This window comes from Sciurus carolinensis, chromosome 8 (genome assembly GCF_902686445.1).
Source record: "Sciurus carolinensis chromosome 8, mSciCar1.2, whole genome shotgun sequence".
Classification (NCBI taxonomy): Eukaryota; Metazoa; Chordata; class Mammalia; order Rodentia; family Sciuridae; genus Sciurus; species Sciurus carolinensis.
The window spans coordinates 142,188,121-142,215,033 of record NC_062220.1 but is presented as its reverse complement, the minus strand read 5'-3'; the positions used below and the strand labels follow the sequence as shown (position 1 = coordinate 142,215,033).

Genomic DNA, 26,913 nt, shown 5'->3' with positions numbered 1-26,913 from the left:
AGGGCTTCCAGGAAAACCTATAGCATCATGTGTTTCTACTAGAAAATACTAAAGATCTCCTATCATTTACCTAAACCTTCATGTTTACAAATTTTAAAATGAAAAGCAAAGTAACTAGAGGTAAATTGCTTATCTGGAAGTAAGTTAAAGAGAAGGAATCATAGAAATGGACAACAGAAACATAATAGGGAAAAAAATTAATGAAATTGACAAGCCTCTGGTAAGAGTGAATGAGAGAAAGAAGACACGGATCATAGGCGTAAGAAGGAGGGAGTCCCCAGAGACGCCGCAGGCCACCCAGGCCCACAAATCCAACAGCTCCAAGGAAATGGACGCAGCCTTCACAAGTGCTAACTGCTAAAACGCATTTAAAAAGAAGCAGATGGCCTAAGTAGTTCTGTATCCATAAGATAAATTGAATATATAGTTAAAAACCTGTCAACAATGAAAACTGAGGCTTCGATGACAGCGTCGGTGAATTCTGCTGAACTATCAATGAGAGAAATGTGGGTTCTACACAAGCTACTCCAACACGTGCCCCTTACAAAGACATCATCACTTCTCTACTAAAACCAAAGCCCTCTTAAAACAAGAAAACTGCAGAACAATTTCCTTCATGAGCAGAGATACAAAAATCATCATTAATCCTAGCAAATTAAATTCAGCAATATACAAAAAGAGCAACACCTCACAGCCAAGTGGAGCTGGCACCAGGACAGAAACCTGGGAAGAGGTTGGGCTTCACCCAGGATCGCCCCAGCTGGACAGCAGATGAGAGAGCATGGTGCACGCTCCAGGGAGCACCAGACCGGCACCAGCCCGGCCCGACCTGCCGCAGAGTGCACGTCCAGGTGCCAGCAGACTGAACTGCGCTGACGCACCCCGAGGCTGCCTGCTCTAGCCCACCGCACGGCAATCTTTCAGAGACCGAACCTCGGGACAGAGGACGGGCCAGGGTCACAAGGACTTGGGGAGGACGTGGGGATCTTTGAGGGTGTGGCGTTGTTCTGTATCTCGGCTACGGTCCTGGGACAAGTATAACCATTTGTCAGAGCAGAACAGGACCTTAAAAGGTGCATATCTCTGAGTATCTGTCATCTAGTAATGAACAGCAATGGGAAAATGCACAGGAAGGACAGGTGCAATGTGCTGTCGCGGTGGCTCCTCTGTGTCTCGATCCGTGCATTCTTTAGCCGACGGGTGTGTGGTGGCTCTGCTTCTTGGCTATTTGAATGGTGCGGCAGTGAACTTGGGATGCTGGCTGGCTTTCCTTTGCGTCTGTGCAGGGAGGTGGTGAGCTGGGTCACACAGCAGGTCTGTTTCTAATTTCCTGAGGAAGCGCCATGCTGATTTTCACCAGGACCACAGGAACCCACGTTTCTGTAGGCAGGTGTGAGGCTCCCTGCTCCACCCACCCTCCGGCATGCTTGCTGGGGTGCGGCGGTCTCTCCTCGCAGTCTGGGTGGGCACCTCCCTGATGGTTAGTGGTGTGGAGCGCTTTTTCATACACCTGTTGGCCATCTGTATCACTTCATTTGGAAAATGTCTGTTTAGATCTGTTGCCCATTTTTTAATCAGGTTATTTGTTGTTTTGGTTTGTTTGCTTTGCTTTTTTGCTATTGAGTTCCTTCAGTTTCTACACTGAAATTAAAACCCTAAAATTGCATCATCAGCCAGTGAAGATCTGCACCCCAATTTCCTCTCCCCGGCCCCTTTGTTGACACTCTGTGGCAGGGGACAATGCTTCCTCCATCTGGGTCCATGGCCTCTCTGATGAACTGGTTTAAAGGTCACTGTGGGTTCTAAGAGACTTTGTCCTGGGAAATCCACGCACAGCAAGCCCTGTCCCAGGGCTCCGAGGGGCACACTGCCCTGCCCTGTCTGGGTCTCGCCCAGGTCTTGAGTGCCTCCAATGTGTGCCACCATGCAGCCATGTCAGCTCCAGACCCATGCCATGGGCAGCGTGCCCACTTGGCACCATGCCCCGTCCAGGCTCCCCATAGCCCTCCCTCCCGCCTCCTGCCCGCTCTCCACCTTGGCATCCCCTGCAGACAGTACCTGAAGTTCAGGAAGGCACAGTACAGGAAGACGCGGTTGCTGGCATTGGAGGCATCGATGCGCTGCTTCTGAGTCTGAAATGAAAGAAAAGGGGCGTCCTGTGACACGGCTGGGGGAGAGGGAGCCCTCGAGCCAAAGCACCTGGGCTGGGGCCGAGGATGGCCACCGGCGCCCCACCGCCTCCCTGTGGTGGTCAGAGAGGCCAGCCCCGGCCCAACCCAGGCCGCTTGCCTCTGCCCACACCAGCCCAAGTCAGCACTCCCAGTGGGGGCTGGGACGGCCCCCGAATGCTTTTCCCCAAATCCACCATGCCTCCCTCCTGCCAGGCCTCTGCTCAAACGCGAGTCCCTGCCCCCTGGAAGCAATGCCACCCATTTCCTGTGCCCATTCCTCTCACTTCCTGTTTGCAGTATTGGTCCCATGTGGCATGTTTCAGTCATCCACTTGATTGCAGTCTCCCCCATATGCCCTTGAGTCTGTCCTCACACTCTGCCCAGGGGCCGGAGTGCCTGGCACACAGCAGGTGCCTACTAACTGTTTGCTGGGTGAATGGATGAAGGAAGAGGTGGCCAGATGGGTGGGACCACTTGTTCTGGGGAGTGTGTCCTTTCTGGGACTCCCCTGGGGGCAGCTCGGGGTGCTCTGCAGCAGCCTGGCCCTAACTCGATTTATGCTTCTCCAGGGAAACCCCCTGGGTGGGGAAAGCCAGGCTGCTCGTAGGTGGTCTGGCTCCAAGGACTCAGGTGTCAGATGGATTCCGAATCAGGTCGAGCAGCTTTCCTCTCCTTGGGTTGCCTGGCACCTCAGGCTCTGACCCACGGGTACCACCAACGTGAGCCTTCACTGCTTCCTGAGGCCCTTTCCTCTGCAGGCTGACCAGCCACTCTGCCCTGTGTGGACCAGGCAGCGGGTGCCTTCTCCCTCACGGGCGCGAGGTAGCCTAACCTTGTGGCCGTCAGGAGAGCCCCAGCAGGATGGATGGCCCCCAGGCAGCGCCTCCAACTACTGCAAAGCCAGACACCAGGCCATGGTCCCCCTTCAGAAGGCTGCCTGGCAGCCCCAGGGAGAGCCAGCAGTGTCAGCCCTCTCTCCCCGGTGCTCTGGCAAAGGGGAACCCAGTCCCCCTGCTTCCCCCTACTCCCCAGGGTTCTTTTAATAAGATGGGATCCCTTAAAACTGCCCCTACCTGGGAGCTCTGCAGGCCCCAGCCAGAATGTTCCTCCGAAGACTGAGGCGACTCTCCCAAGGCTCCCTTCACCTTCTCAGATGGGCACTTCCTGCCCCAGCCCGCTCTCCCCTTGGCCCCGGGACCTGTTTCCTCCCATGGCATCAACCCTGTCCCAGTCCCATACCTTATATGTCCCTAGGTCTGTGTTCTGCCACCCTCCACTAGAACAGCATCCAGGGCAGGGCTATTTTCCTGATGACCTCGCACTAGAGGGACACCCAGGAAACCTTGTCACCTGGATTGCTGTGGAAATCAAGCTCCCGGGCAGGTGAACTGACCTCTAAGGGACGTTCATTCACACCACGCTAACCGCGTGCCACACTGCAGAGAACCGAGGAGTCAGGAGTGAACAACTGGACTCTTGCTGGCACGGCCTTGTTCCAGAGAAAGAGCCTGCACTCTGGGAAATGGCTCTGCTGACCCTCCCACCACGAAACTGGGTGGCCGAGCAGCTGCCCTCAGGCTCTGCAGGTCAGTGGGAACCCCAAAAGGCCAAGCCTTCCTTCATCCTGGCCACAGGGCTCTCCACACATGTCTGAGGCACCTGCCCACCGAACGCCACCTCGGGGATCACCCAGCCTTCCTCCTGGCTCGGAGGAGTTGGCTTCAGAGCACAGTTCTCACCCTGGGAACGTGAGATTGCAAGGCCAGGTGCTCTGGTGGGCCAACCACCTGGTTCCCAGCCCTCAGCTAACTCCACAGCTTTTGGGAGCCAGAGACACACGGTCCTCTGCCTTCCCAGGGCTCCACACTGTGGGCTCCACACTCAGGCAGGACAGCCTGTGTCCTGCAGCACCCCAGTCACAGGGAAATGGAGCCCCGTCCCACACAGCGGGAACAAAACCTGGAGGCGGCTCCAGACCCAAATCTCCATGTAGCCGCGGGACGGGGGAGCCCTCCTGTGTGGCCTGGGCCATGGAGAAGGTTCTACAGCAAGCCGGTGGCTGGGAAGCCAGGACCAGACCTGGCGAGTCTCCGCGGGCGGCGCCTCCCTCTCCTCCTGTGTGGCTCAGCCCTGCGGAGCAGCCTGTTCCTGTAAACAGGGAGAGGCCTTTGGAAGTCCCGCGGCCCCTCCAGCTTAATCACTCTTCAAAGGAGAGCTGCAGCCTGCCAGCAGGCAAGCCGTCCTGTGTGGTCTGAAGGGGGCCGGCAGCCTTCCCTCAGGCCTGGAGCGGAGGTCCCAGGGCGCAGCAGGAACGCCCCTGCCCTCCGGGCAGCAGTTCTGTACCAGGCCCAGCTCCTGGGCCCATGTGTCCGGCTGAGCATAAGCAAAGACTCTCAGCTAGCCTCCAAAAAAGGAGGCACTGGGGCTCCCAGCAGGTGGGGCAGCATGTTTTTAACATGGGAATGCAGCGGCCGTGACAGAGAAAAGCAGGGGAGTCTGCTAGCCACTGCCCACACTTCCCTCCACAGAGCATTTCAACAGCATGTCCCCTCTGAACGCCTGGGTGAGGGAGAAGACCACTTCTACTGGTCACCCTGGGAGCTGGACAACGGGACAATGCCCCTCCCCTGCGGAGTCTTCTTGGAGGCTGGAGGGAGGCAAGCACTCGCCTGAGCCCCTCCTGAGACGCCACACCTGCGGCCCTGCTAAGCTCTGCACAGAACAGGCTGATGACCTGGGACATCCTGAGGGCGGGGGGTACAAGGTTAGGGCAGATGAGACCCTAGGACCGGGGGTCTCTGCTCCACAACCCCCGCCCACATGCAATGTCCTCCCTCTCCTCCTCCATCCTGGACCCGGGAAAATCCTGGGGAGCTGAGGAGGTTCACACACTGGGCCCACTTCTAGTGTGTGACCAAGTCATCTAAGGACAACCCCAGGGCCCCAGAACATGGCACCCCATGCCCTTCCACCTGTCCAGGAGCTGCCCAGTGGCCCTCCACAGCCTCCTGGGCCCCTCTGCTGAGGGACTCTCCTAGTCTTGAGACAAGTGCCAGCCACAGGATGCTCAGAAGGCCTCCTGAGGGGGCTGACCTGCTCCTCCTCGTCTTCAGAATCCAGGCTGCTGCAGTGCCAGAGAGCAGCCTCCTAGCTCCTGACTGCCTTCTCCCTCCCGGTGCAGCCCAAGATGCTGGCACGGAGGAGGCTTGAGCTGAGGTCACTGAGGCCACAGCCACCGGGGACGCGCCGGGGGGATGCCACATGGGCCAAGGTGGTGAGCGGGTTCTGAGAGCCTGGACCTAATCAGCACACCAGTGCACAGGGGAGGACCAGCTGGGTGGTGGCTGTGGCAGGTGGGGTGCTGCGGAGGCTGGCACTGTGCGCGAGCCTCGGGGCATGTGCACCGGCCTTGAGTGGAGCTCGCTGTGAGCCACCTTCCTCCGCCACGCTCTTCTCCATGACGTTCTGTCACATCTCAGGCACAAAGCAACAGAGCCACTGTCCACGACTGGGACCGCTGACGCTGTGAGCCTCAAAGCAAACTTGCCCTCCTCTAACATTATTCCTGTCAGGTCTCTTGGTCACAGCAGTGGAAAAGCTGACTCAGGAGCTCAGGTCTCTGACTGATTGTGACCCATGTGGGCTCTGGGGTCTGGGGAGAGACCCACCCTCCCGCGTGAATGCAATTCTAAACTGTGTTCCTCGGGCTTTCCCAGGGTTGGCACCTGCTGACTCCTGATTCTTGAGTCAGTTCATATACATCTTGTAAACCTGAGGCCAGGTGAGCAAAATATGGGGAAACGGCTTTGGTGCTTTGAGACACCAACCCTGGGAGAGCCGTGAAATCACTGGGGTGTGGAATCAGAACGTCTTGCCTGGGAACAGAACAGGAGTGTTGGGAATACAGCCTGCCCCAGGTGACCCCCAGCTATGAGGCACTCAGGGAGACGTGCCACACGAGGGAGCCAGGTCCCACACCCTGGCTCTGCACATGGCATTGAGCTGCAGAGATGGAGCCTGCAAAGGGAGCTGAGTGACAGAAGCCAGGAGAAGCAAAAACTGGCAGGAGGGCCAGGAGGATGAGGTGGCACCCAGCCAGAGGCTGGGGCACTACTGCCCAGGTGAGAGTGTGACCCAGGGGATGTTCCTGGGCAGGCCACAGGCCCTGCCTCAAGGCCCCCAACCTCCTTCCCTGGCCCTGAACCAACCATCCACCATCCTGAGCAAGTTCCACCTGCCACGTCTGGCTCCAGTAGCCACAGTGCCCTGGGTTCACCAGTGCTGTGGTCTGGGACACTGGGCAGGGTCTCATCAACAGGAGAAACACTCTGAGGCAGCCCCAAGTCACAGGTAGCATGCCGCCGGGACCCCAGGACAGGGTGGTAACAGTGGTGGCCTCGCCCAACAACTTGACCCCACCTCCTTCCACGGCCCCGCCCATCTCACTTGGCTCCTCTTCTTGGGGCCTTTAAGGGGACAGGGCCCAAGGCAGCTGGCCTATGGGGGAAGCTGCCTATGGTCCCGTGTGCCCACTGTCCAGTCCACTGCTGGGGCAGAGATACAGGCACCTGCACGCCCAGCAGTCTGCCCGGCTGGCCTCCGGCTCCTGCCCTCCACACCTTCACGGGTTTCTAGTCTCCTTTCAGCACGGGTCCAGGAGTATCATATGGGCACTCCAAACCCTGGGAGCAGCGTCCAGCCCAGACTCCCTGGGGCCAGGGGCCCAGCCCTCTGCAGAGCCGTCCTCTGCCCCGGACTTCTTGCTTTGTCCACCTGCCCTGCCCACCTCACACACACCCCTTGCTGAGCACCCACTACTGCCGGCCTGGGGGATTCTGCCCACATTCTGGTAGCCGCTCTCCTGCAGGGCTCTGCCACGTCCCCACAGATGCCCATGTCTTCCAGCTGGGCGCCCCACACAAGGTGAATCTCTCGTCTCCACTGCCACTGTGCTCCCTGCGCTCCTCGGCTGCACTCAGCGTCCCCCCAACCCCGGGCGGCGCCCTTACTAGATGGCTGAATTGTGTGGGCAGAGCCTCACGGGTGTGATTCTCAGGCGCTCCCACCCGGGCCCCACCTGTGCCTGCGCGGGTCTACCCGCAGCTGGCAGCAGAGCAGGCCTGGGGGGATGGCTCCTCAGTGTGGCACGCTGCCTGACCCCCTCCAGCCCACTCCGCCCACCCTCTGAATCCAGCCCACACCCCCACAGAGGCACATGGGCTGGTTTTCCACCAGTTTTGACCTTTCCTTCATCTGTGTGTCCAAAACTTTTGCTCTAACAGGAAATGACTTAACTTACCAAACTTACTAAAAACCAACTATATTCCCTCAAAAGAGAAAAGAAGGCTGGTCGAGAGATTGTCAGGCGGTGCCAGCTGAGCTGCACAGGAAGCGATGGGCCATGTGAGCGGTGGGCAGACCCTCCCTGAACACCGTGAGCCGCCCAGAGTGATCTTGATGGGGTGAGGTTCCCACAGATGACTCTGTGCCCTGCAGTCTGCTGGTGTGAGCAGCTGGGCACCAAAGCCACCTCTAAGCTGCTTCAGGGTGCATGGCAGTCCCCAGGACTCCTGGGTCCACAAGGCTGGCACCGTCTCCTCCACCCCCTCAGCACAAGGCGCTGGGCGGGGTTCGGCATCCAGGGAGAGCCCCTGCCCTCGGGACCTTATGACCCACAGCGCGTTGCTGGGAATGATGAGCCCTGACCCCAGGCAGTGCCGGTGATGACCTTTGGGGACAGCATGCCACTCCTGGTGGTGCAGGAGGTCCCAGGACAGGGAGGCTGGAGGCTTGAGAGGTGGAGCCCAGCTGGAGGGCATCTGGAGGGAGGTGGGGCTGGACAGGCAGGGGCACAGGCAGGGCGCTCTTTCCTCCAATGCCGCCGTGCCCCTGGGTAGGGGAGGCAAGGGCCTGGGCAGGAGCACAGGTCCAGGGCCCAGCAGGGCTGCCCACAGGCACTGAGGAGGCTCAGCCTTGCTCGTGTGGGCGCATCACTGAGAATGGCCAGGGCTCCAGCAGACAGGGCCAAAAGGATGGCTTCCTCAGGTGGCTGCTGTCCTCCCCGCAGGCCCTGTGCTGGAGCCACCAGAGCCAGGAGTCCCTTAAAGCCTTCCACAGCTGCCGAGGGCTCTGAGCGCTGACTTCTGTCCAGGGGCCCTGCCCTTCCTCCACCCTGCAGCGGGCGGGCCTTGCACCCAATAGGCTGCAAGCACTGTCCCCACCTGCAGGACGGGTCTCCATGAGTGAGGAGGGAGGCACAGGGCTCTTCTCCTGCGGACATCCTCCTCTGGGTGACGCTCTGTTCTCCAGGACAGACCTGCAGGGCTTTGCTGTGCTTCCTCCCCTTTCCTCCCCAAGGGCACTTCCAGATCCTTTGGGCAGTCCTGTGGTCCATGTTTATTGGAAAGTAAGGCTCAGGCAGTCGACACGCAGCCAGGGCCTTCCTGATCAGCACAGGCCTCAGTGAGCGCCCTGGACAGCTCTGCTCACTGGCCTTCCTGGATGAGCCACTCTGCATGCCCGGCCTTGGTTCCAGCCTTCCCTTTGGGCTGCATTACAGTAGGAAGCTATGATGAATTTTAGGACCCTGCTTCTGCCTCACTCACCTACCTGCTCGGATGCTCTCTCCCCTCATCCGTCCAGGGCTCCACCTTTCCCCTGGACAGACCAGAGCAGGGTCTGTGGCCGGGTCCCAAACTTTGCCAACCCCCAGGCAGGAGGGCCATCGGAAGCCTCCACTGAGCTCCGTGGCCCCTAGTGAAGGTGACAGTCCACCTTTTCTACCCATTCCCTCTGTGCCGATTCTGTCCCGGGCGCTTGGCGTGGATGAAGTCTTTAGGTCCTGGGCACCTGTGAGCCGTCTCTGCGGCCACATCATGGGCACAGGGACTCTCCCCGAGCCACACAGCAGGCAAGGGGCGTCCTGGGCCTGGATCCCCACCGGGACCCCACGCTCACCGCCTTACCTCCTTCCCTGCCTGCAGACAAGCTCCCCAGACAGGCCGTCGGCTCCCCCACCTCAGGGGGCTCGATGCCACTCGGGCCGTGACTTCAGAGCCACCCCTGGTCCTGCCAGCTCCAGGAGACCCAGCGAAGGTGAGTGACTGGGCAGGAAGCTCACAGCTCCCAGAACACGGGAGTCGTGGGCACAGCAACGTGTTTCGGGAGCAAAGAGCAGCAGAACAGAAGCCCCCAGGGTGCTGGGCCCCCAGGAACAGAGGTGCCTGCAGGGCAGCTCCCGCCTCAGGGATGACGTCAGCAAGGGACCCCAGACCCTGCCGCCTCCCAAGAGCTCCCTGCTCTGCTCAGGGCTGCGACTGGCGGGAACCGCACCTGGGTCCCCACACACACACGCACAGGTTTTCCTCCCCTGTTCTTGTCATGAAATTCACCCAAGGGTTCGAGTCCAAAGGCCAATAGATCTTTTGCTTATTCGGTGGCCCCTGGCCTCTGTGCGAGCATCACTGGGACCTCTCAGAGGCAGGAAGGAGGAGCACTCACGCCAGGTCTTTGGATATTAAGAGAAGCAGACATGCTGAGGCCCCAGTGTGAGGACAACCAGGGGGTGGACCTGGCCAAGTCGCGTCCAACATGTGCAGAGCCAGATGCCTTGCCTCCTGCTAGGCAGCCGACCCGGCTCAGAGAGTCCCCAGGACCCAACGTCCTGAGGGCCAAGCCCCTCCCACTCCAAGCCTGCCCCACGCCCCTGCCAGGCGGGAAGGGCCAAGCTTCTCTCATCCAATGCACCTGCCGAAGCCCTGTCTGATGCCCGGCCAGACGACCCCGAGGCAGGGGAGGACCCTCACCCAGCTGCAGGCCCAGCTGCTCTCTGCCCTCCCCTGTGGCCTGTGTGACCCTCGACCTCAGCAAACAGCTCTCCTGGAGCAGAGTGGACTCCAACGCATCCAGAGTGTCTGGGCCTCGCTGGGACCACCAGCCCCTCCGCCTCCCTGGCTCAGTCTCCCTGGGATTCTGGAACCAGCCCAGTGGGAGGGTGACTGAACTGGTGGTTTGGGAACGTGGCTGCAGTGTGTGGGGCTGGGTGGACGTCCCCAATTCCAAATCTCCCCTAGTCGAATGGTGTGCACAGGGACCTGAACCAGGATGGAGGTCAATTTGGATCTCCACCAGGAGGACAGCCTCAACTGTTCAGGCAGCCTCTGTTCAGAGGCTGGACTGAGGGCCCCAGAGAATCCCGTCGGACGGGACCCCTGTGTTGGGGCTCCAGCAGCCCAGATGGTGCCTAATAACATTGGTGTCCTGTTCCCACCAACAGAAGAGGTTGTGCTGGTGCCGGTGATATGCCCAGCTGAGAAAGGCCACCACCTGAATCTCCAGGGCACAGCCCTCCCCCGGACTCCAGCTGCGTCGACCCAGCTGTGTGCTCCACGCTCTGCCTTGCCATTCCCAAGCCTTCTGAGCCTGGCACAGGCGACACCCATCTCCTGGCCTCACTCCCCAAGCGGGCACACTCCGCCTTGCCCGACCCAGCCACCAGGCCCCAAGTCTGTCAGCATACCTGGTAATGGATCCTGACCTAATGGCTTTCAGCTGGGCCCCTTGTGGCTGCCCTGTCCACCTAGCTCACTCAGCCCTGCAACTCACCATATGCCAGAAAGCTAAGTTGGGCCACTTTGTCCCTCTGCTCAGCCACTCTGGCAGCTTCCACCACATCAGGGGAAAGCTGAAGTTTCTGGAGCTGCCCCAGGCCTGAGAGGATCTACAGGGCCTCTGTGACCTGCCTCCTTGGACCCCCTAGCCTCCTGACTGCTCCTCACACATGGTGTGCTCCCCAGGTCTCCGCTGCTCCCCAATGGCCCCTGTGCTCCACCCTCATCCTCCTGGTCCATGCAGGGCTCCCCCTGTACCCCTGCTGCCTCCCCAGGCCCCAGCCCTGGAATGGAGCTGCTCTGTTGTACTAATCAGAGGAGGCAGCACAGAGACCTCGGGGATGGAAGAACAGGAGGCCAGGGGCGAGGCCCAGCCCTGTCGGAAGCCAGCAGACCTCTTGCCCTCTCGGGGGCAGATGTCTTTCACGAAGCCACCCACGTGGCAGGGAGCACAAGTCAACCAAAGCCCAGTGCTATTTCGGAATGGCAGGATCACCCAGAAGTGACTTACGATATCAAGGTGGGTCGCAGGACAGACACTTGGCTTCTGCGAGAGACAGGGAAGACGTGACCAGAAAGGACTTCTGACTGACCGCCTGGGGCGGGGGACAGATGCACTCAGACAGGTGATGGATGGATGGGTGGTAGATTATATGAGGGCCAGAGAGACAGATGACAGATAGACAAGTAGGTGACAGGTGATAGGTGGATTGATAGATGTCTAGGTGATAGACGGATTGATAGATGGTAAGTACTTAAGAGGACATACGACAGATGACACATGACCGGTGGACTGAGAGGTGACAGAAGAGCAGCGAGGGCTTGGTAGGTGACAGCTGGGTGTGGGTGGGTGGGCGGATGTAGCAGATGACACATGGACAGACAGACGACAGGTAAATACAACGACACTTGAGGCCAAGATGGTGTCCGGCCTGGGACTGTCCTTCCTGTCACTCATTCTATTGTCAGAATGACAGGACCACGGTGAGGGGGAACAGACGGCCGCTGGCCAGGAGGGGCAGCCAGAGGGACCTGCTCCTGGCTGATTTGGGAGACGGCCCCCGAGCTCACGCCTGTGTGAAAACGCAGGGGGCTGCACACATGCTGTGCCAGTGTCTGGGTCCAGGATCCCACCCTGCACCGTGTCCCTGACGTGGCACCGTGGGGGGAGCTGGGGGAGGCCCGTGGCCCCCATCGCTGTCCACTTCCTGTGCACTCGTCACTTTCCACAGAGAATTCGTGACAAGAGTTAAGTCAGCACCATCCAGGGACCACGTGAGGTCTCTGAGGGAGACGCAGCTCAGGGAGGGGACGAGCCTGCTCCCAGCAGGGACTGCGACAGGCCTGCTGCATGGAGCGCAGTCAGCTCACGGTTAAGGGTGGAGGAAGGGCGCACCGCCTTCACGCGCTAGGGAACTTGAACCCCGAGCTCCACACCGCGAGGAAAGAGGAGGGAGTAAGGGCGGACAAGGGAAAATGGAGGAAGGGTGCCAGCAGACCTGCCTACCGGTGTCAACGGAACAGGAAGGAAAACGAGACAAAGACTCAGAAGCGCCAGGTGTGAAGAAAGGTGAACATCAAGAGGAAAGCCGTGGCCCCAGCCCTCGGAGAGCCCCTGGACGCCTGGCGAGACGCTTTCCCAGGGCCAGCCTCCTCCCTGCAGCAAAGACCCACGGGGAGGGACTGGCACCTGAGTGCTGCAGAGGGACGCAGGATGGGAGGCCTGGAGCTGCAGTCTCAGGATGACCAACCATGAGCCCCTGAAAATGAAGAGCCGGAGGAAGGACCCCCAAAGCCATAGGATCCTAGGCCCCAGGAAGCCGCCAGCTACTCTTGGCCGCTCTCGTTCTTCACCAGGTTGTGAAGGCTAAATCAGCAGAGGCTCGGTGTGGACGTGCACAGAGACAGCAGATGGACAACAGAGGAGAGCAAGGTCGGCAGACCAGGCCAGCTGACTCGGGAGACGCCGGCGGGGCGGGGAACGTGCCCGTGTCCTGTTTCACACCAGCTCTACCAGTGTGGTGGGAAACAGCATCCCCAGATGCACGTCCAGACCCTCAGGGTGTGGCCTCACCTGGAAGAGGGTCTTTTCAGATGTGATCAAAGTAAGGCTCCAGGAGACAGTGCACAGGGTTCAGAGGAGCCCGACTCCATTCAGAGCCCTTATGAGGGGCAGGAGGGACGCAGGCATCGGAGAACCTGTGCAGAGGCAGTGACAGAGCCCGCAGCCCCCAGCTGCAGGACAGCCAGGTCCCATGGACAACACAGGCAGAGACACAGCCTGTTGCCCCCAGCTGTGATACAGTCAGAGACAGAGCCTGCTGCCCCCAGCTGTAGGACAGTCAGGTTCCCTGGACAATGTAGGCAGGGACAGAGCCTGCTGCCCTCAGCTGTGGGACAGCCAGGTGTCCTGGACACTGGGAACAGGCCAGGATAGGGCTCAGAAAGAACCAGTTCTGCCTACTTTCTGTCTGTCTTTAGACTCTGGCCTCCAGGCTATAAGAAAAAGAGTCTCTCGTGTAAAGTTGCCGGTCAGTGTCATTTGTCACAGCAGCCCCACGACGTGTCGACAGTAGCAGGGACCTGGCCTTCATTGCCCCCCGGCTGTTCTCCCCACTGTTTCCAGCTCTGTGGCCCGTCACCCTCCAGGCTGCCTTGCCTTAGCAACCCGTGCTGTGGCCAGCCCAGCCTCCTGGAAGCTCTGGAGCAGCAGCAAGGGCTGGTGGGTGGAGCAGGCTGGCCTTCAGACCTGTCCCCACAATGCAGCGTGTGACCTCCACCTGGCTTCCTCCATGCCAGACACACCCACCAAGCCACACCATCCAGCCTCCCCCCAGGGCTGCAGACCTCAGCGCCCCGTTCACGGCTGGGTGGGGAGCCTCAGCCTCAAGGAGAATCACACGGGCTGCTGATCACTGGCGCCTCTAGGTCTCTGGGGACGAGGTTTCCTTGCACTCCCCCCAGAGCGGTCTGGCCATCTCTGCATCCTGAGGCACGAGGCACAGCTCTGAGCTATGAAGTCAGGCATCCCCTGTGTGGTCTGGGCCAGGCCCAAGGGAAGGAACTGTCCCTGAGTGCCTCCAGCTCTGCGTCACCCACACCAGGCTTTGTGTGGCTCCCTCCCAACTCCCGTTCCTGCAGATGCTGCCTCCCACGGAATGCTGGTGCCATAAATAGCACTCTCCAAGACGCCTCACGAACCTCATCTCAGGGTTACCTGTGCTGCAGTAGGAAAGAAAGAGGGGCAGCTCACGCCTCGGCCCGGCACCTGTCGCCCAGCCTCTGCCTCACGGGGCCTCTGCCTCCACTTACCCTGTGTTCTGAGCCAGGGCTCTGCTGTGACTGGTCCCAACCAAAAGACCCTGTCTCTGACACCCTGTTCCTGGCTGCGTCTGTTTCCAGTGCCACAGCTCAGCGATGTTTCCTCAAGCCAGAAAACCTTGTCCTGGGCTATGCAAAGTGTCCCCTAATATCTGCAAAGTGCCTGTCTGCTGTTACCACAGAGCAACGAAGGCTGCCTGCTGCATGTGCCACTGGTCCCTGGCAAAGGGAAAACCCTGCAGCTGACAGTCCTCAAACGGCACTCAGAACGCGAGCTCCGCAGTCAGGAAGTTCCAGCACTGGTGTGCCTAGGGGACGCTGCCAGCCTCCAGGGGGGCGGCTCCTCCATGGCCCAGGCAGCACTGTGTGGTGTAAGGGCTGTGCCACTCGGCTGGCCTTGCGGCCTGTCCTGCGCTGTGGGCAACACCAGTGTCATGCCCACCCTCTGTGTGCCACGCTAAGGATGATCCATTCCCCACCCCTGAGATGGGTGGCTCACCCCTGTCTGCATTCCGGAGTCCACCCAGAATAGGACCTACGGAACCTGCGGCAGGGCCCTCCTCTGTTCCCATCCACTGAGCTGCTTCCGGCACACAGACAGCACAGCCCCAAGCCCCCGGGCCTGCATGCACACACACACACACACACACACCACTAACATACACACAAATTCTACAACACTACACACCAAACACACACCACACACACATTACCAAACACACACATCAAACATGCACACCCCATGCACACACACACACACATTAAACACACACATACCACACACACCAAATACACATGCACCAACACACACACCAATCATACACACCACGCATACCACATACAAGCACATAGCACACACACCACACACAGCACACACAGCATGCACCTGTTCTTAAGTCAGTGAAGAGGATGCACAGCTTGCCCCTGGGACTCTCCCACTCACTGAAGGACATCCTTAAAGGGTGAACCAGGACTCAGGTGCCTGAGATGCCACTTAACTCATGAACTAGCACGGGAGCCAGCCGGGTTTCACATGCCTTCAGAGAGAAGCCCAAGAACACAGAGGAGGTACGAACGCGGGAGGGACTCTGCCCGGCCGAAGCAGAGCTGGTCCAGGTCCACAGGGAGGGACACTGACTCGGCTAAGCAGAATTTCCATTTCAGTGGGAAGACGATCCGATCCGTGTTGCCAAGTCTCAGCTGGAGGCGACACAAAGACGCAGGAAGAGCAAGAGCCCCCAGCGGGCAGCCGACAGCCAGAGAGGCACAGTATCCCCCTGGAATGGCTCGGCTGTCTTTCTGGTCTGGTTCAAAGTCCTCCACAACTTCCCTCCACAAATTAATTAAAAACAAAAACAACAACAAAAAAAAGAACTAACCTCCCAAACAAAAGACAGCCCCGTTCGAAAATAAATCAAATCACCATGCACAGAAGTGGAGAAGGAACACTTGTGCAGGCCCTGAGACTTGTGTCCCAGGTAGGGGGACAGTGAGCGCCCGGCAGAACCAGCAGCATGAGGCGAGGCTCGTAACCAGCTCCCAGGGCCTGAGCCGAGGAGCACAGCCAGGCCAGGGCCCGGCCTAGGAGAGGGCCTGAGCTGGAGGAGGTGAGCCGCAGAAGGCAGGAGCTGCCATGCCATCAGTGCTGGCAAAGTCCCTGGGCCTCAGAGGAAGGTGACAGAAGGCTGGACGCAGCGTGGGAGGTCTCCTCACACACCTGACAGCACAGGGCCCTGTGCAGAGGAGGGACGTCAGCCTCAGGGGGTTCCAAGACCTCACATCCTAGACCCTGGGGTGGAAGGTCCCTGGAGGGCAGGTCCCCTGGGCCTGGGAGCCGGCTCCTGAGGATGCTCCAGAAGGATTCTTCCCCAGGTCCTTACCTTCAGAGCCACCAGGTTCCTAGTCCTCCTGCCGATTCTGTGACACCCTCAGGAAGGAACAGTGTGTGGAACGTCCACTGCTCTGGCTACCCAGAGCCTGCTGGCTCTTCTGTCCATTCAGCCTCCTGAACTGCAGGTCAGGTGGCAGGGCTTGTGCCCCGTCCCAGACACTGCCACAGCACCTGGGTCTGAGCTGACCACAGTGCTACCCTGCCCCCACTGTGCCTTGCCAGGGGAAGCACAGCCACCCAGTGGAGGGAAATGCCTGATCCTTGTGTTCTGAGAAGCCCTGGACCTCATCCCCAACTCCCTGATGGCCAAGCAGCAATGACCTGCCCCTAGGGGCAGCGCACCTGCCTGTTGGAATTGTCTGGTCACACAAGAGCTCGCATTCAGGGCCGGTTCGGAGATGGAGCAGACGAGGATGAGTGTGAAGTGACCACATGGTTAGTGGCACCAGACCCCAGCCTGGAACAGTGGAGAGTGCCACCATGCTGGCCTCAGAATGCTGGTGCTGACTACAGCTGAACTCAGGGGCAGGGTCTCAGGCCCCTCTGGCTGCTGCAACCCGACCCACACCCTGGACATCAGAGCCCACCCCGCCTAAACACAGCCAGAAAGGAGGCCAGTGGCCCAGAGGTAGAGCCTTGCCCTGTAGTGCAGGTGACCCCTCCCCTGTCCGCCTGTCCCACGATGCCCTCCTTTGTCTTTTCCTGGTCTAGTGGGGTGGTACCCATGTAGACAGACCCGGGAGGAGCTGGGAAGCTCTTGGGGGGAGCCCTGCTGCAGGGTTATAAGAGATGAGGTGCCCCAGCTGGAGGAGACCTTGACACAGCCACAGAATGGAAGGGAGACGGGGCCAGGCTCCTCCAGAGTCCTGCTTCAGCTCAACCAAGTCCCCAGCACTCGGCTGTCCACCAGGACACCCTGACAGATGTGCCTGAGGAAAAGACAGGGAGGCCTGCTAACAGGCCACCAAGGGGCAGCAGGCCAAGTGGTGTCCCAGAGGGATCACACTGAATGCCCGGCTACCTGCATGGACTCCTGGAACCCCATGTCTCCAATTTCTCCCCGCACATTGCAAACAAAGTGCTTCTGCCCATTTTCACAGGGACGGGACTCAGCCACGGAGGAGGAGAGAGCGTCCTGGGCCACCTGGCATGACCTTGGCAAGCTCCAAGCTGTTGTCCTGCTGGCTCAGACTCAGCGCTTGGCTCAGGTCTTCTCCTGCCGTCTCTCCAGCACCCCTCCTCCAGCCCGGGCAGCAGCGAGGCCAGTCCTTCCGGTGGCCTGGCCCCATCGTCCTCCCACCCAGGCAGGCCCAGGACGGCCTTTTCCTGCAACTGTCTGGGACCCTCTGTCATAGCCAGGCCAGAGCTCAAGGTCAGGGTGCTGAATGTGATCTGACTGTGTGGTGAGGGCAGCCAGGGAGGCTGCCAGTCGGCTGACCTGTGCTCACCAGGAGACAGTTCCTTGACTACTTTGGATCTACAGGATCCTTTGGTGCAGTTCCTGGGCCAACGCTTCATTTGAGTGACACACAGCTTTCACCAGACAAGGACACAGACTTGCCCCTAGAATTCCCGGCTACGACTGCTCCTGGCCAGACAAAGCAGGCTTGCAGGTCCCAAAGAGGTTCATGCACACGGGGAAGCGGTGGGGGGCCTGAAGGTGCAGACACCACGTGGGCGCAGGCAGGATGAGTGAGTGGACCTGGACTGGTGCTAGGGCCTCGGCGGGCAGCTCCCACAGGACGGCTGGAGGCACCACCTGGTCCTGCTGCAGGTGCTTCCTGGCTCTCCTACAGAACAAGGCCCTTCCTGACAAGGCAGGAGCTGGGGCCAGAGCCCAGGGGCCAGGACTTGGGCACAGGGTGACACTGCGAAGCAAGCAAGGTTGAAGGTGCTGAGGCTGGGGCCCACTCTGCCACCCCAACACCCGTCCCCCTGTACCCTGCTCCTCTCTTCCTCTGCTTTCCCCTCTGCCTCTTCCCTGCATGGCAGGAGAAGCTGCAGCCTGTGAGCAGGCTGACTCTGGAACTGCTGAGCAGTGACCAACAGTCTCAGAGGAGAGGCCTGTCCCTCACCAGAGAGGGGAGAGGGCAGGCTCTGCCCAGCCCTGCAGGCCAGTGCTGCTTCCAGACACAAGGCCCCTGGAGCAGGGGCCTGTCCCAGGGTGCATGGGGTTCCCGCCAGCATCTAACAACAATCCCTGCCTGCCCACAAATGAGGGCTGGTTTCTCAGGAGGCAAGAGTCTTTTATGTGAGCTATAAAAAGCCGCTGGATCGACAACCCATGATCATCTGAATGTCAGTGGGATGGTGCTGGCTGGGCCCCCACCCTGCACATCCAAGGACTCCCAGATCACAAGGACCCCCTCTGTGGCCATGCCTCAAATGTGCCCACCCAGTTAACTCTTCCTGGGGCTGTGGGGTCAAAGCCAGGGGGCCGGACAAGCCCCTCCTCACACTTGGCGGCATCACGGCTGCAGCTGCAGAGGGCGCTGGGAGACACCAGAGGCTGGACCAGGGCTTCCAGCTCCGCCACCCGCTGTGCACTCCCAGCTGCTGCAGGGTGGGCTGGAAGGAGCTGTGCTCCCTGGGCGGGAGGGACACTCAGAGGTGACCCAGTGCTTCCACCCACCACGTCGTCCACTGACCAGCCCTGTGTGCGGAGTGACACGTGGACATTCTTCTCATGTTCCAGAGCAAGAGAGCCCTGATGGCCACCTACAAAGACCCCTTGCAGCTCCTCGATGCTGTGACCAGAATGCCTGGCGGGAGGTCCCGGGCCTGAGCCTCCTTCAGAGGAGCTGGCTGGGCTGCTCTCTGCCACTTCCCTCCCAAGATGCAGGACGCACAGGTGCAGGTGGAGCCGGGGGCCTAGGGGCTGAAGGCAGAAGGGGCTGGCTCTCCATGCTGGTCCGGCTGGTCCCAGAGCCTCCCCTCCGTGATCCCGCTTGAGGGAGACAGGCCTGTTGTGTGCTGTTCTTGGGGTGGTCGTTGGAGACAATGATGGCTGACATGGAGCCACGCCCCCATGGTCTTCCAAGAAGCATGGAGCCATGGTGCTGTGGAGCACCCCCAGAGCCACGGGTGAGGAGCACCCCCAGAGCCACGGGTGAGGAGCAATGCCCTCTGAGGAGGCCCCACCTGATGGGCTGGGGCGGCAGGCAGGGCGGCCGGGTGCCTGCTCTTGGGCGCTCCCCTCCGCAGCTGAGCTGTGCTCCTGGGGAACCACCCCACCACAGGCGCCACGGGGCCCAGGTCTTCCCAGGAGTCTAACTTGTACCCCACTCTCCAGGGAACCCCAGTTCGCTCGTTCGCTTCCTCACCTCTGAACGCCTGCACCCCTGCTCCTTCTCCCTGCTGAGGTCACAGGGGTCCCTGTGGTCAGGCCCTCCTCCTGGACAGGAGGGCAGGTGGTGTTTCGTCTCGTCCTGCGGCTTTCTGTCTGGACAGGGGAGGCACTGGCGGCCCCTCTCTGTTCCCAGGAGCTCTCTGGCTGGGCAGACCCTTCCCAGACTGTGAGTGACAACCCACTTCCTGGCAGTCCACTGTCCCCCACAGTGTTTCCTGGGGCGGTGGCTTCCTGTTGTCCTGGTGCCCCCACAGCGCTTCTCTGCCCCAGACCACTCCACAGGAATGCCAGCTAGAGGGTCTCGAAGCACCCAGGGTCAGTTCCTCCGCTGGTTCCGGCCCTTCCCACATGCGTCCTTGGTGCCCAGGGAGGGCCCTGCCCCTTCCTGGAACACGGAATGCCTGCCCAGGCGAGGGCATCCAAGAAATGGACACACCCCTGCCACAGCTCCGAGCTCAGACAGCCCTGGGACCCACTGGGTAAGGATGACAAATCCCTTGGGCAGTCAGCACTCTGCTCCACCACTGGGCATGTAGCCGTCAGACAAGCACAGCCAGAAACTCAGGTTTCAGGGCAGAAATGAAGAATTAAGACAGGAAGGTAAGAATCCTTCTGATTTTGAAATTGGCAACTGTTTCAACACTAAAGCACCATCCAGGTCACCTGCAGGCCACAGTGGTGCTGGGGCCACCACACAGCAACCTCTGACCAGAAGGCAAGCTCTAAAGTTCACAAAGGACCTCCTGCCAGCAGCCCACGAGGCTGGAACACACCAGATTGTCACTGCCCTTGTTGCAGAACCAGAGGCCTCCAAAGGTGGGCGGTATCCCAAAGCCCCTGGGTCGTCCGGCATTCCTGGGGTTTGCTTGGGCCACTGCACAGCATTGACTCCCAAGGGCAGGATGCCCCGTAGCATCCACAAGATGATCTCAGGTCCCCAAGAGCTCTTTCTGTTCCATAGCCAGGCATCTCTCTTATGTACATTTGAAACATGTGCCAAGCACCTGATTTCAAGGATACAATCAGGGTTCAGAATTTGCCCTGACGTTGAAGAACAAGTTTATGTCGGTGTATAATCTAAAACATAACCACACAGCACAACCGTGATTCATGATCCTTCTTCTTTCTCTTGGGAGTGGGTCAGCTCCCTCTGAATAAGGAAGAGGAGAAGGAAAAGAAAGAGGAATGGAAGGGAGACAATAAAAAGGAGGAGAGGGAGAAGAGAGAAGGTGCCAGGAAGCGGGGAGACCAGAGGAGGGGAGGTGACGCGGCCTACTCTAGGAGAATGCACCAGTCCCTGATCTGTTGGTCACAACCCCGTCCGCCTCTCTCAGTCTGCTGCAGGAGCAGCACAGACAGGATAAGGCCCCCATCCCCGGCCCGAGGAGAGTCTCCACTCAGGCTCCTAGAGACTGGGGAGGTGACTCAGCTGTCCCCAGCTGTGCTGGGCTCTGGAAAGGGGCAGCCATGTCCCCTGAGAGCCCAGAAATGCATGTATGGAACATGGTGGCCTTCACGTGAAAGTGATTCCTCCTGAGGTCCTCCATTTCCCAGGGGAAGATGGGAATCCAGACTTATGTGAAATATCCCAATTTAAAATGCCTGCAAGTAATTCCTTAAAGTATCTAGAAAGGCCTTTCCAGGCCTCGCTGCCCCCCTAACTGCCTTAGGAAGACAAACCAGCTTCCCCTGGGCGGAGGTGAGCCCAGCCAACGGCCTCTCCACGGACACCGTCCTCGCCAAGTCGCTAACTGGCCAGTTGGCTTGGGCTGGTGCGCTCTGGGTTAGGAACCGTGAAGCTCTTGGAGAGAGAAACCTCAAGGAGAAAGACGCCCTCGTAAGGAGCAGTTGCCTCCCAGGGCCAGATGTTCTGAGCCATCCCGTCTGCAGCCTCTGCTGGGAAGAAATCCACTTGTGTCCATTCTGATTTCTTTTTCCATCTGTGGTGCGCTAACATGAACTCAGAATGACTTTTTACAGGTGGCCAGATGATGACCCAAGTCAGTCAAGACCAGGAACCTATTTTTATGCAAACCCTGCTCTGGGAATGAGCTAAGTTCCTCCTACCTCCTTGGCCCTGGGCAGGCCAAAGCTAGCCCTGCTTCCCAAGAGCAGCCTGGAGGTTTGGGGGCAGGGATGGAGCCTCTGGAAAGAGCCCCACAGGGCTGGTCCCACCTGCCACAGCCCTGGCCTGGCCTCTTAGTCTCCCACAGCAAGCGCAGCAGGCACCCAGGGAACCACATGGGCGCCCTCAGCTCCTGATGCCCCTCCTCAGGGACTGGACTGGGGGAGAGGGTCTGGCCCGAGGGATCAAGGCACAGGGCAGGAGACCTGGCCACTGGTTTCTGAGTGTCTTGCATTCATGCAAGTCCTCCTGAACTTTCCCAGAGTCCGAGAAGCTAAGGGGACTGCCTCTTTCTGAGGGACAATCTGTGCTCCTACCCCTCATGAGGTGGCGATCACCCCCCAGGGTGCGTTGAAAACACCTGAGAATCAGGAGATGTCACATAGAAGCAGCTTCCCTGGAGAATCAGCAAGACAGGATGGGCATACCCCTGGGCTGCCCCTTCAGCGGGTGGCCCCCAGGCTTCCCAATTTTCTTTTGACTCTGAGGCCAAAGTCAGTCCCACCTGCCACCTCGTCCCCCGACTGTGCTCTTGTCACAGGAAGGTAGCCCTTCCAGTCACCTCTGCTCCAGCCAGGAGGGTGAAAATCACAGGGCCGAGCGGCGTCCAAGTGTCCCATGCCCCCTGGGCCATTCCAGAGGCTGACCCTTGGGCATTCCACATCTGCTCCAGAATTTCAGTGCCTGCCTCGTGTCCAGTGCCAGTCAGGGAACAGAAAGAACAGTGGCCTGTTGCTGTGAGGACTAAGTCATGCACTGCCCAGACTGCAGGTCATGTGAGTCAACAAGGGCTCAGTGACTTCTCCTCACAGGTTCTAACAGTCAGATCAAAACCACAGCGGAAAGGACAAGAACGCCGCCAACCGAGTAGGCAGGCGCTGTCCCCGTGGTGCCCACGGTGGCTGCTAGAGATCCAGGCGTGTCCTGGAGTCTGGCGTCAGGGGGGCCCACCACCAGGCTGGAGCCTCACTGACGAGTCCCCATAAAACCCGGGCCCTTGGCTTATTTCCAGGCGGGTGACGGAAGGAGGACAGCAGAGCTCAACCTGCCCGACTCGACTGTGCTGCTTTCCATGTGAATAAACCTCCCAGCAAGCGTCCTGCCTGTTACAGACACATTAAAAACAATCATCTAGAGACTACAAACTTCACCTGCATTCTAATGCCCACCACGTAAAGCGCTGGCGTGTGCACAAGGTATCAATGGGCCTATAACCAGGAAATGAGTTAATTTTTCTCCTTTTTCTCTGACTTCTATTAGCGTTGTTATAATGTAGTTTCTTCAAGAAATAACAACATCACACAATTTAAATAACAAACAAGAACCTTGCACCATCTAAGCAATTGCTTGCTGCAGCCCTTCTCTCTCCCAGTCCCAAAGCAAGCAACCAAACGTGCTGCTGCGGCCAGCCATTAAGCCCACACCACTGGCTGGGCACAGAGGAGACAACCCCCCGCCTCCGCCCCGGCGCACTTGACCTCCAGAGCGAAACGTGCAGAGTGAGTGTGCAGATGCAGCCTGCAGCCTGGGTGCACCCTACAGAGAGCACAGGAAGCCTGCAACCTGGCCCAGAGTGCAGGCCCCTGCGGGCTGCTGTCCACTCCTGCAGGCACAGTTCTGCAGCAGGGCAGCTGGAGCGGGGCATTCCACTTCACAAGCTCAGTCTGCTGTCAGTCAAAAGCCCCTACTGTGTGCCACACACTGGGCACCACACAACACACATGGAGCTGGTGATGGGAAGGACAAGGGCACACCAGTGACCTCGTGAGGAACATAGGTCCCCAGGAGCAGGACATAGCACGGTGAACACTTCCTGGCCCAGACGGTGGGGAAGGCATGAGGAGGACCAGGAGGGGAGGGGAGATTCTGGCAGAGGGACTGGCAGGCTTGAAGGTCCTGTTTCCAAGCAGGGAGAGAGAAGGGGAGTGGACAAGAGTCGACCATGCCAATTCCCTTCCAGGCTGAGGATGCATCATGGAGCAGGAGCATCCTCCTCCTCTCTCTCCTGTCCCTGTCCCACCCAGCCCTGATGTGCAGTGGAGGAAACACCTCACTGGCCTCGTTCCCCAGGAGAGGGCCAAAGCACCGTCAGTGTGCGTCTGACCTGCACACACAGCTCCGGAGTAGAAAGGTGGCTTGGCTTTTATAGACTCCTCATTTACCTTCCATGTGGATAAAATGCTACGCTCTGCCTTCTGCCAAAGAGGTCTACACCTGACCCCCAGAACCTGTAAGTGTTACTTTACATGCATGGAGGGCTATTCCAGTGCAAATAAACTAAGGATCCTGAGACAAGAGGCAGGATGGTAAGAACCAGAGGAAGAGGAGTCACTAAAGCAGAGGTCAGAGACATAGGGAAGACAGACAGACACTGATGGGTAGATGGGTGGACAGATGGTTGGATGGATGGGTAGATGGATGGGTGGGTAGAAGGATGGGGGGGTGGATGGTTGGGTAGATCAATGGGTATATGGATTGTTTTTTATGTTCAACAGCAACGTGCCTGTTAACATTTGCATGAAGTCTACTCCAAAAACCACATACTTGACATAAGGTATATGGATATTTGATGGACTGATTTGAAGACATTAGAGGAGAGGAGCAGAGGATAAGTGTCTTCAGAAGCCGGAAGGCAAGGAAACAGATTCTCTTCTGAGCCTCCAAAGGGAACGCAGCCCTGCGTCATCTGAGTTCTAGCCCAGTAAGACTGATTCTGTGCATCTGGCCTCTAAGATAATAAACCCACACTGTTTTGAGCACTGAGCGTGTGGGACTGGTTACTGCAGCTCTAAGAAGCCAGGACATTTTTTCTAGAGAAAACATCAATGCATTTGACAATATAAAAATGTTCAATTGTACAAAAAGTAGTCAAAATAAAAAATAAGAGGGGTGGATTGTATCCAGCAATGAGTTGGCATCTGTAATGTGCAGAGAGGGCTTGAAGTCAATAACAAACACCCCATCCAGAAAATCAAGAGGCGTGCAGGACATAAAAGAAAAACGCAGATGGCCAATTCACCCAGAGAAGCCGTCCAGCCTCGGCTACAGGTGAGGGAGCGGAGACGGACACCACGTCCAGGTGCTCTTGGCCTGGAGTCTGCAGTGATGGGGAAATGGTGCCGAGAAGCCCCCCAGGGGCAACACCAACTGCCACATCCTTCCGAGCAGCAGCGTGCACTAAACTTTAAGAGGTGCATCCCCCTGACGCAGCCGAGGCCGCCTGGACGGGGGAGCTGGAGGACCTCCACAGCAGCTCTCAGGCCTTGGCATAGAGCCACGGCAGCTGTGGTACAAATAGCCCCCAGGGGCAGAGCAGAACCAGAAACCCGAGAGGGGCAGAGCCGGCAGAGGGGCACTTGATTCATGATGCCAGTGACGCAGGGAGGGAGGGCTTCGGCCTAGCGGGAGCCGGGCAAGCTGACTTCCATGAGGCAGAAGACGAGCCTGGCCCCTCGTCCACCGCATGCAGGACGCAACCCGACAGGCGTGGATCTGAGCAGAAGAGAACGACGACTGTTTCAGGAAACATGGAGGCTCTTCGTGACCTTGGGTTAGGCGAGGTGCCCTGACCAGGACACAGAAAAGCACACGCAGAAGAGAAGAGCTTGACAGGTTGGCTCATTAAACTTTAAAACTGCTGCTCAGGGGGCTGGGGAGATAGCTCAGTCGGTAGAGTGCTTGCCTTGCAAGCACAAGGCCCTGGGTTCGATCCCCAGCACCCCACCCCCCCCAAAAAAAGTAAACTGCTGCTCATCAGTAGACATCATAGAGCCAAAAGGCGAGACCCAGTCACAGAAGAATGCGCTCCGCGTAACTAACACACGACTCGTGTCCAGAATGCACAAAGCGCTCCTGAAAACCAACAAGAAAAAACAGCAGACAACCCAGCAGGAAAACAGGGTGGGACATTTTTTTTTTTTTTTTTTTTTTAAGAGCATTAGCACGTACAATAAGCACAAAGAAAGGCCACCATGTTGGGGCTGCAAATTAGTGCAGCCACTCTGGAAAGCAGTGTGGAGATTCCTTAGAAAACTTGGAATGGACCCACCATTTGACCCAGCTATCCCACTCCTCGGCCTATACCCAAAGGACTTAAAATCAGCATACTACAGAGATACAGCCACATCAATGTTCATAGCTGCTCAATTCACAATAGCCAGACTGTGGAACCAACCTAGATGTCCTTCAATTGACGAATGGATAAAGAAACTGTGGTATATATATACAATGGAATATTACTCAGCTATAAAGAATAATAAAATTATGGCATTTGCAGGCAAATGGATGAAATTGGAGAATATCATGCTAAGTGAGATAAGCCAATCTCCAAAAATCCAAAGGACGAATGATCTCACTGATAAGTGGATGATGACACATAATGGGGGGTGGGAGGGGGGCAAGAATGGAGAAAGGAGGGACTGTATAGAGGGGTGGGAGGGGTGGGGGAAGGAAAAAAATAACAGAATAAATCAAACATCATTACCCTATGTGAATGTATGATTATGCAAATGGTATGCTGTTACTCCATGTACAAACAGAAACAACATGTATCCCATTTGTTTACAATAAAAATAAATTAAAAAGAAAAAAAGAAAGGCCACCATGTCATGGAAAAAGAAAATGGCCACCAGAAAGAGGTGACAGTACCTGCCAGAATGACCACTCTGGAAAAGACAAGCCATTCCAGACCCGCAACTGGGAGGCTCGTACTGCAAAAGGGGCGTTCCCATCTTTGGAGATCCGTTTCTCGTCGTCGGTCACCAAGGGACATAAGCACACCCAGGATCTAGTCACTCTGCTCTGAGCTGCCAAACAGAAACGCACACGCACGTTCACCGGAAGAGACCCTGGGACCTCCGGGGCTGCTCTCGTAACTGCCAAAGCCGATCCACGGGCAGGGCCCATGAGGCATCTGGATGCTGGCCCAGCTCTGCTGCTGGATCTGGGCACCCCCAGTATGTCCCCTTGGTCACCCTGCAGCCTAGCATGTGCTTCCTGCACCTGTGCTGTGCTGCAATCACGCACTTTCTCTGAACACAGGGCCCGGGATGGCTGGCTCTGAACAACCCAAACCCAGCTCCAACTCAGTCTGTAGGTCACAGGGCTCCAGTGTCCCTCAGCAAGTAAATATAGATCTGATACAAGCATCCGGAAGAAAGTTAAAGATGAGCAAAAAGTGTAGGCATTGAATCAGGCAGTTCTATTCCTAAGAAGTCATGCTAAATAGGGCCGAGCACGGTGATGCGTGCTTGTAATTCCCGTGACTAGAGAGGCTGAGGCAGGAGGATCGCAAGTTCAGGCCAGCCTGTGCAACTTAGGGAGACCTTGTCTCAAAATGAAGAATAAGAAAAAAGGGATGGGATGTGGCTCTGTGGTAGACAGTCCCTGAGTTCAATTCCCAGTATCAAGAAGAAGGATGTTCTGCTATGGAAAGAGATGAGCAGAAC

General features: G+C 58.1%; 1 protein-coding gene across 2 annotated transcripts in view; it reads right to left on the bottom strand.

Moving 5' to 3' along the window:
- Positions 1-26,913, bottom strand: part of Adgrd1 (adhesion G protein-coupled receptor D1) — a 108,917-nt gene that overhangs the window by 37,817 nt on the left and 44,187 nt on the right. For both annotated transcript variants that reach the window (XM_047561577.1, XM_047561578.1), the window contains one exon: positions 2,059-2,132. In XM_047561577.1, the coding sequence (XP_047417533.1) occupies positions 2,059-2,132 (74 nt within the window). The remainder of the gene's footprint in view (positions 1-2,058; positions 2,133-26,913) is intronic.